This window comes from Centropristis striata, chromosome 1 (genome assembly GCF_030273125.1).
Source record: "Centropristis striata isolate RG_2023a ecotype Rhode Island chromosome 1, C.striata_1.0, whole genome shotgun sequence".
NCBI classification, from domain to species: Eukaryota; Metazoa; Chordata; class Actinopteri; order Perciformes; family Serranidae; genus Centropristis; species Centropristis striata.
In genome coordinates, this window is record NC_081517.1 from 32736123 (window position 1) to 32745641 (window position 9519).

General features: G+C 40.3%; 1 protein-coding gene across 1 annotated transcript; it reads left to right on the plus strand.

Moving 5' to 3' along the window:
- Positions 1 to 407: 407 nt before the first annotated feature.
- Positions 408 to 5324, plus strand: si:ch211-243a20.3 (uncharacterized protein LOC100151507 homolog). Its single transcript, XM_059332539.1, has 4 exons — positions 408 to 522; positions 770 to 899; positions 3576 to 3785; positions 5126 to 5324. The coding sequence occupies exons 1-4, from the start codon at positions 408 to 410 to the stop codon at positions 5322 to 5324; spliced, it is 654 nt and encodes a 217-aa protein (XP_059188522.1).
- The last annotated feature ends 4195 nt before the right edge of the window (positions 5325 to 9519 follow it).

The window sequence follows — 9519 nt, forward strand, 5'->3', positions numbered from 1 at the left end:
AAGTGCATATAAAAGCATTAAAACATCAATACACAAAACATAGAAAGCAGATTAGATACTGCATCATAAGCCCTTCATATGGTATTACATGTTAAAAGTAATTTTAAGCGATAAAAATAAATGTAATGGAGTAAAAATTACAGCATTATCCCTTTAAGATGAAGTACAGAAGTAGGAGAAAATGGAAATACTCAAGTACAGTACAAGTACCTCCTAAAAACTGTACTACTTGACTGTAATGACTTACCACTGGATACAGATGTGTGACATCTACACGCTCACATGGCGTCTGTCTGTGTTTCATCACTTCTTTTATTTCTGTTTGTCTCTTCTACATTAAAAGAAAAAACATCAACACATTTGTTATTACTTTTCTTTTCTTTTTTAAGATTGAAGTGTCTCTCGTCATGGCTCCTCCCTCTCTGTTGATGCTGCTGACTGTGGTTGCCATGGCAACTGGGGCCCGTTCAGCCAGCGAAGAGAATGAACTGGATTATGGGTACTGGAACTACAGAGAGGGAGGTAAATCATCCGTTTGATCTCTGGACTTGTCAGAGATACGAGGCCTGTAAATCACAGAGTGACAAAATGTTTGAAGCTGTGTATCACAAAGAGAATTTACTGTTGAACTGAATGAAATAGCAGCAGGATGAGATAAACTTTTGGCTCTTAAAGTGATTAGAACACATATGCCAATAATATTCTTGATTCACTCAGGATGTTTTTTTCTTTAAATGAAGCCTGATGGTTTGGTGTGTTTTGGTTTCAGCTGATAGTGTGAATGTGGCCTCGGTGCGCAGCGTGACCAGAGTTTTAGATGCCTGGGGAAAACGCATCTTCCGTGAGATCAAGACTTTGCTGCACTCTCAGCCCAGCACACTGCTGCCCGACTACTCCAGGTGACTAACACTAAATTCACACCGTGATGCTCGCCGTGCAGCAGTGCTGGGGAGTAGTGAACTACATATAAACAAACTAGTAGTTTAACTACATTTTGCAGTAGCTTGCTGGTAGTTGAACTGCATTTATATTTGTGTAGTGATATTTTCATCAAGTTGTCATAGAATTGTATATTTTCAACAATGACAAGAAGGTCCTGAAATTGCTCAGAAAAACAAATAGAAATGTGTTAATTTACAACTCCATGAAAACTGTACATCTGCTGATGATGTGATGAACTCTATGCCAGCTTCTAAATAGTGAGAATTTTACACTAAGAAAAAACTGTGACAGTTAAGTGAATAATTAAATATGAAAATAAAACTGGAAAATTTCTGCAGAAATTTTGATTGTGTGCTTGCCTCTGGACCGTGATTCTCGTGGCTTATCAAAAGGGGCGGGGTAATCAATGAGCAGTTAAACAGAGACTCTGTCCTGAGTACACTGACACCTCATACACGTCTCTAGGACAAGCGGTTCATTAGTTACGGAAGGGGCGTGGCTAATCAAAAGGGGCGGGACTTTATGAAATTGTTATGTAGAACTGTTCCGTAATGAACCATCATCATGACAAGTTAGAGGCAGATTGGACAATGTATGGTCATGTTATACAGTCTCGTGTTTTATGAAAAAACGCCATATTTTACCACCATGCCACACCCACATAGTGTGACGTCATCAAAGCTTTTGATAACTTTTGATCCCAAAGGCCTTGTGTTGGTATTGACCAAGTTTGAAGTCGATTAGGTTAAAACTGTAGGAGGAGTTCATTAAAGTATGTCTGTCTCTGTCTCTCTGTCGTGTCTCTGTCTCTCTGTCTCTGCCGTGTCTCTATCTGTCTGTGTCTGGTCTCTGTCGTGTCGTGTCTGTGTCTGTCTGTCTCTCTCTGTGTCTCGTGTCTCTGTCTGTCTGTCTGTCTGTCTCGTGTCTCTTTCTGTGTCTCGTGTCTATGTGTCTGTGTGTGTGTGTGTGTGTGTGTGTGTGTGTGTCTGTCTGCGTCTGGGAAGACTGGATTTTGGGGCCTCGAACAGAAAGCATTTTTGGCAAAACCATATCATTGATCCAACTTCACTTTGAGCGTCCTGAGTTCTTCCTGAACAGCTACATATGTTTTTTGTGAAGAAAAATGAAGAGATTGTTTTTTTGGAGCGATCGGAAGAAACTCTTTCCTCTGCTTTCTGTCAGAAATTTTCCCGCCTTTTTAACATGGCAGTCAATGAGGCTGTTGGTGGCGCATCTGTGCGTCCTATGCCCAAACTATAACTCTGACAGCTTTACCAGAGGATTGTGAGTGAGAAGACAAATTTTCCTACGTTTCTATGTATAAATTATTTCTGTAGAGTGGCATTTGTGGCCTTGATCGCAGTATTCAAATTTATTTTTTGACAATTTTTCTCTCCTTCTCCACTCTGTGTGATGATGTCATCACTCTAGACTCTCCATAGGGTAACATTGGGGGGATTTTTTGACGTGTGTTTGCTGAATAATCAAAACCCTTAGAAAAGTCATAGCACACTTGCCATGGCCGAGCCGGTCGATTTGATACCTTTTTGTGTATGTGCGACCAAAACTCGTCGACCGAAAAACAACACAGAAGAAACGGAAGAATAGTAGTTAGTGTGCTTTTGCAAGCAAGCACACAAAATTAAATCTGAAAAAATAATAATGAGCCACCCTGTCAACACACTGTTCTTCCCATCAGTTGTTAAGGTATTTTTGTATGTATTTTGTATGTTGTATTGTACTTAAATAATCTAATGTGATCCAATTCTACATCTCAATCCATAAATTCTGCCTTTACAATAAGTTCAGTTTTGAATGGCACTGTCAGAGAGTTATTCATTTAACTCTCTCCATTATGGAGGTTGTAGTTTACAGTAGTGTTAAACTGGAGTGCATTTTATTAAGAGCTGTTTCTAATATTTTGGTCACCCAATTTACATACAAGCAGTGGTGGAAAGTATTCCGATCCCTTACTTCAGTAAAAGTACAAAAATGACTCCACTACAAGTAAAAGTCCTGTATTCAGAACTTATATCAGTAAAAGTACAAAAGTATCAGCATCAAAATATACTTTGAGAACCAAAAGTGAATGTACTTGTTATGCATAATGCCCCCACTCCAATAGTTTGTTTATATTCCAAATATATTAGTGTATTAATATTTTTGATGTATTTATGTCATTTTATAGGGCATTTCAAATACAATATACTGTTATGAGGGTTACCTTTTTTTAAAAATGTAATCACTTTAAATTGATTGTATTTTATGTTAAATCTTGACCTGAAAAGTAACTACAGCTGGCAGTTAAATGTAGTGGAGTAATAAATACAAAATACATTTGCCTCAATGGAGAGAAGTAGAAGTATAAAGTTACATAAAATGGAAATACTCAATTAAAGTACACATATCTCAAAATTGTACTTAAATACAGTAGGCTACTTGAGTAAATGTATTTTGACAGATTTTGGCCTAAATCATAAACAAACAGTAGAATTATTACCTTTCTGACAGTCAACAAAACCTTCAAAAACATCATCTTCGTAAAAGCAGAATTAATGGCGGAGCTGCCACATTGTGCTGGTGTACCTAATAAAGTGGCCTGTGCAGCTGAGCCTCCTCTGTCCGTCCTGCAGGGTGCGCCCTCTGTCCGAGTCCGTCAACGACCTGTTCAGAGAAGTCTCGCTGCTGCGCCGGCGCATCACCGAACTCTCTCATCGCCTAGCAACCCTGGAGCCGTTCCTCCGTCACCACGGCTACCGGGAGCAGGGGGAGGAGGGGAAGGAGGGGGAGGAGATGGGGACTCCTCTGAGCCTGAGAGGAGGAGAGGTGGCGAGCTTGGCCCGGTACACCCCGAGGAGGCCGGGGAGTCCACCGAGGGGGAGCCGGGTGGTGAGGAGGAGACGAGTGAGAGTCCTGAATAACGGGGGAGTAAAGCTGCTTCAGAGGGAGAGAGACACACAGTGATGGAGGAAGTTAGTGTCTGCAAATATTATGTAGGCTAATGTAAGAAATCATTTTTTTAAAAACTGGATAGATTTAATTTCGTCACACTGTTGAAATAATCGCCTAAGTAATTTTTTTTTTGTCAAAATTGGGTTTTTCCCCCCCCCTAAATCGTCTCCTTATGACGCCGGCCACCTATGGTAAAATCGCCTACATCCTCAGTTCATCAGATCATGTGATTTTACCCCTTTAAGATAATCACTTCTTTGACAATTTGCCACATTCATAGGCATCAGATAACAACCCAGCAAAGAAGAGTTAGAGGGAGATTGTTTAGTTATCAGTTTAGTTTATCAGTGTTTTATTGTTGACACTAATATTGGTAACACTTTACTCTAAGGTGTCTACATAAGAGTGACATGAGCGTGTCATGAACATGACATGGGATGTGTCATGAACATTAATGACACTTTAAAGTGACATTAATGCTCATGATGCTTGTCATGTCATGTTTCTGACAGGCTTGTGTGACTCTTATGTAGACTCCTTCAAAATAAAGTGTTACCATATCTTGCTTAAGTCACAAAGCCATGTTCAAAAAATTGCCTAAGTCATTTATTTCTCTTAAGTTATATAATTTCCACACAGTGTTATTACTATGCCAATAGCCATCCTTTGTTACATCCTTTTTCAGTGACATGGTCAATAAATGTCATATGTTACACTTTTGGTGAAGTTTTTTGTGTTTCCTGCAAAACTTGAAAAAATGAGTTAGGCAATTATTTTAACAGGGAGACGATTTTTATAGACACATGACAATGACATATATACACTGTTTGTCCTGTGAGATCAGAGATGATTATTATGGTTTGTGTTTGTCAATAAATAACTAACATCTTTAATAGATCCTTTTTATGATTATTTACTTTCTAAGGCTGGGCTACAGGGTGATGTAGTGGTTAGCACTCTCGCCTCTCAGCAAGAGGGTCGCAGGTTCGACTCCGGCCTGTGGCTCCTTTGTGTGGAGTTTGCATGTTCTCCCTGTGTCAGCGTGCGTACCTCCCACAGTCAAAAATTACACACTTAGATTTAATTGGTGTACCCGTACCCTGCCTTTCACCCAATGTCAGCTGGGATCCAGCCCCCAGTGAGTGCGGATAAGCAGTTAAGATTATGAATGAATGAATGAAGTCCGAGGTCATTGTTTCTTTGCCCTAACAGGGTGGACTGCCCCCTCTAGGTTGGGAGTGAGTTGCTGCTTGAAGCGAAGGAGTTCAAGTATCTCTGGGTCTAGAACAGAGCATGAGATGGACAGGCAGTTTGGTGCAGCATCAGCAGCAATGCAGGCCTTGTACCGGACCGTTGTGGTGAAGAAGGAGCTGAGCCACATTTACCAGCCCATCTACATCTCAACCCTCACCTATGGTCATGAGATTTGACCGAAAAAATGTGCTTGTGGATACAAGCAGCCGAAACAAGTTTCCTCTGTAGGGTGAATGGACTCAGCCTTAGAGATAGGGTCAGGAGCTTAGACAGCCGGAGGGAGTAGAGCCAGTGCTCCTTCACGTTAATAGGAGTCAGTTGAGGTGGTTTGGGCATCTGATCAGCCTCCTGGGCGCCTCCTGTTAGCGCCAACTGGTCAGAGGCCCCGGGGAAGACCCAGACCCACACTAGAAAATAAAAGTCAGGACATCTTGACCTGCTTCAATCATTTCTTCAATTTTCCTGAGTCCCCAATAATAAAGGGATAATTTGGGTTTTTTGATGTGGGGCTGTATGAGGTACTTCATTCAGTGTATTATCTACAGCACATGGCGGTCGGCACGCCCCCAGTTTGGAGAAGCAGGCAGGAGTATGCACTGACTATGGATGAGTACCTAATACAACTCCACTTCAAAAAAAAAAATGAAATATCGCTTTAATGGAAGTGTAATACTAAATTGCTGGAGATCTCCTTCAAAACGCTATATAAAAACCTAAATTGGGAAAAAGACAATTAGACATTACATAAATGTAATGTATCCTACTCTTGTGCTAATAAACCACAGACTTGACAATACTTACTTATTTTCCAGAAGCACCACTCATTCTTGTGCTCTGCTTTATTGGTCTCTCTCTGCTGTAACCCTCTTGTATGACTAGGGACACATTTTACATTATATTTAAGTCAAAAAAGTGGGAAAAAATATTAACCTGTTATATTTTTATTTATAACATATCCAAGACTGTGATAAAAAGCCTCAGCCCCCCATTATTAATTACATGGAAAATAACTCTATTTTTGTGTTTTATTCTGTTGATAAAAAACAACAGCCACGTGTAATCAAACTGGGATTTAAAGGTTTAAAATGACAAAATGTTTAAATATTTGGTAGTTTTGATCATGACTGAAGTTGATTAAAATATCTAACCAAAAAAAGTGAGGAAAAAATATTTAAATATAATGTTTTTATCAACGTTTTTGGAAGTGAACAACTTTGTCCTTAAGGGCCATTGTATATCAAAGTGAGATCAGAGGGTTAAACTCCAAAATGAACTGTACTTGTGCATCGTGTCCTTAAAATTACATACAGTATTCAGAGGATGGCATGCTGTTGCCACAGGGTGTCAGTGCTCTCCTGCTGCCGTAACCAGATGTGACATTACAACTGATTCATGGAGGCTTGATCTCTCTTTTTCTCAGTTTTTTTTCTCAGCTGAAGTCAGAATCGGTCCTCGTGGGCCCAGCAGGGGGTGCCTATTATCTGCTAACATAATTATACTGTTTGTTTGCGTATGGTGATCTTGTGTGCGTGCGTGTGTGTGTGAGTGTTGTGGGCACAGGCGTCAAACTTTATGCCTTCATTAAAACTTTGCCAAGTGTTTCTACAGCAACCAGTTTCTCTCCTCTTCTTCTTCTTCTACAACTCCGCTTGTCACCCACAACACCACACACTGCAGCATGTTTCTCATTTTCATCCTGCATGTGCACACTCGCTGCTTGTCAGTTCCTCTTTTGTTTCCCTCTGCGTGTGTTTCATCCCCCTTTTTTTTCTCCAAACTGTAATCTGTACATCAACCACCCCTCCTCCTCCTCTTCCTCCTCCTCCTCTCCCTCCGTCTCTTCTTCTTTCCTCTCTACACTGCTATGTGTGGGCGTTAAGCTCAGGCTGTACTTTCCATTTTGGTGTTGTATTGTCGATGCATTGTTGCATCCAATCCAGTTAAGATGCTGTGGGAATACTGTATAAATCTCTCTCTCTGTCTCTCTTTCTGCACCCCACCCACCCCTCCACCCCTCCCCATCTTTGGAAAAAGAGCCAGTTGCTAGGTAACAGTTAATTGTCAAGAAGTAGTTACATGTGTTGCAATGCATCCTGAGGTTGTTGGATTGGTGTAAGGAGCGAGCAAGAAAGCAAAAATAGAAAATAGTAAAGATTTTTTTTAAGAAGGCGGAGATAAAAACTGATTAAAGGGATTATTTCTAACGCTTCACCTCTAGGACTGCAGATGTTAAAATTCTCCCACCAAATCTAAACGCACGCAGCATCGGTACATTTTCCAACCCGCAGGTTTCTTTAAATAACTCCTGTTGCTGGACAAGGCCAAGAGAGAGTCTGAGGAGTGAGGGGGAGTGAGTTTCATTTTATTTTATTTTTTTGGGGGGGGGGGGGGGGCTTTGATCTCTGCAGCTCGGTTCACTTTGCATCACTTCTTCCTTACCTCAATATCTCCTTCTCCTTTATTTATTCTTCTTCTTCGGCCTCTCTTGCTCCTCCTTTTCATTCTCAAGCCTCTTTATTGATTTTCTCTTTGGTCCGCAAAAACACTTATCCAACATGAGTAGCATCAATCTCACATGATGAGAACCCTGTTTATAAGAAACCAACAAGGAAAGAGCTGAGGACGACACTCAGCAGTGTCCATTATCTCTGATCCACAGTTGACCTTCAGTATGGGATGTAATAATATGATCCGTTACAACATGTTCACAGTGTGTCTGATATAAGTAGGACACATGTTAAAGTCACACTGGTGGTTCGAAAGGGGGGCAAGCAAGAGGCCAATGCCCCTGTAATATTAAGACTGGATCCCTGCTGGTCCCCCTAACTAGATCTCTTAGCTGTCTTTAAGAGGCTGGGGTTTTAAAGACAGCTTATTTGGAAAAAGGGCTAAATAACACCAACATGGCCATTTCAGAGTCCCTTGACCTTTTACATAAAACATTTGAATGAAATGGGTTCTATGGGTCCCCACTAGTTTCCACTTTACAGACATGCCCAATTTATGCTAATACCAGCAAATGTGCTATTCGGGCTGACTGTATTTTAATACTTTTGCTTACTGGGCTCCCTAAACAGTCTATGAATTACATTAATTGGGTATGACTGGAAAGATGAGACTCGTGTGATTTCAATGAGCCCAATTTCATTAATGTATGGTGATGTTAGTCACATTTTATTGTAGTGAGAGCATTTCTTTGACCTCACTATATAAAATGACCTGTTGTGACCTTGAGGATAATCACAGCCTCCCTCTAAAGATCATGTTCCTCTGCTAAAAAAAAAAAAATGGCTCTATGGTGAGTTTTCATTGCTGCATCTCCGTGGCACCTGTTTTACTTGTGACATGTAATGTAGTGTAAATCCATTGAAAATATATGTAACATTAAGAAAATGAATGCATGAGTGCATGACCTGGCACAAGGTAAGATATCAGTTTCATGGGAAAGGAAAAACTCATTGGACAAGCCAGCCTAGCGTATCTGAAGCGGATGCTCTGGTTGATACGATAACATTAGAATAGGAACTCAACCTCCCAAGTGTGCCCTTATATCAAAAGTAGAACATAACAGGAAATTACAGGACAGTTGAACCTTAGTTACACAGAAATAGTGACACATGAACCTGAAAACTAAAAAGAGAAGAACAGGTTGTCTGTTGTTGCTCAGTGTTGGTCTGAATGTTGGATTTGTCTATCATCATTGACATCTGAATCTGTTTTTGATACTTGCAAAATAAGTTCCGCACAAGGCTGTAATTCGTATCTACTTGGTCGTCAAGTGTTTTTCTTTAAAGATTTTCTATGACAGTAACAGAGCTGTTTATTTATTCAACCTATTCTCATGAATGGGTTTATATGATTCCTTAGGAAAATTATTGCAACGTGGTTGATGTGACATCTACGAAATAATGGTTGCAGTATTACACACATTGGTAACGTGATACAGAAATATTTAAGGTTAGACAACAAAACCACCTGTTAACGATTAGGGAACACTGAAAACCACTGACCTACTGAGACACAGTAACGTAGAACATAAGTAAAGAAGTTTCCAATGGGAAATGAAAGTTTCCTGGGTTTGTGCCATCCACATCCCTCCTGCACGCGCTCAATGTGTCCACAGTCTGTTTGCCACTGAAACAGACATTTTGTGGGATAGCTACCAGTTCAGTGCATTACGTTTCGTATGGATTCGTACAAACCGTTCAAGACAACAGAACAACTGGGAAGACTTCCTGTCGCTTGCTGCCACCCTGTGGGACACAAGAGCTGAAAAAAAAAAAGAACGAGACAAACGTTTGAGATTTCTCATTTTTTATTAATACTCAACACTTTTATTCCAAAGAGACAGAAGAATAATATTTCTCAGCA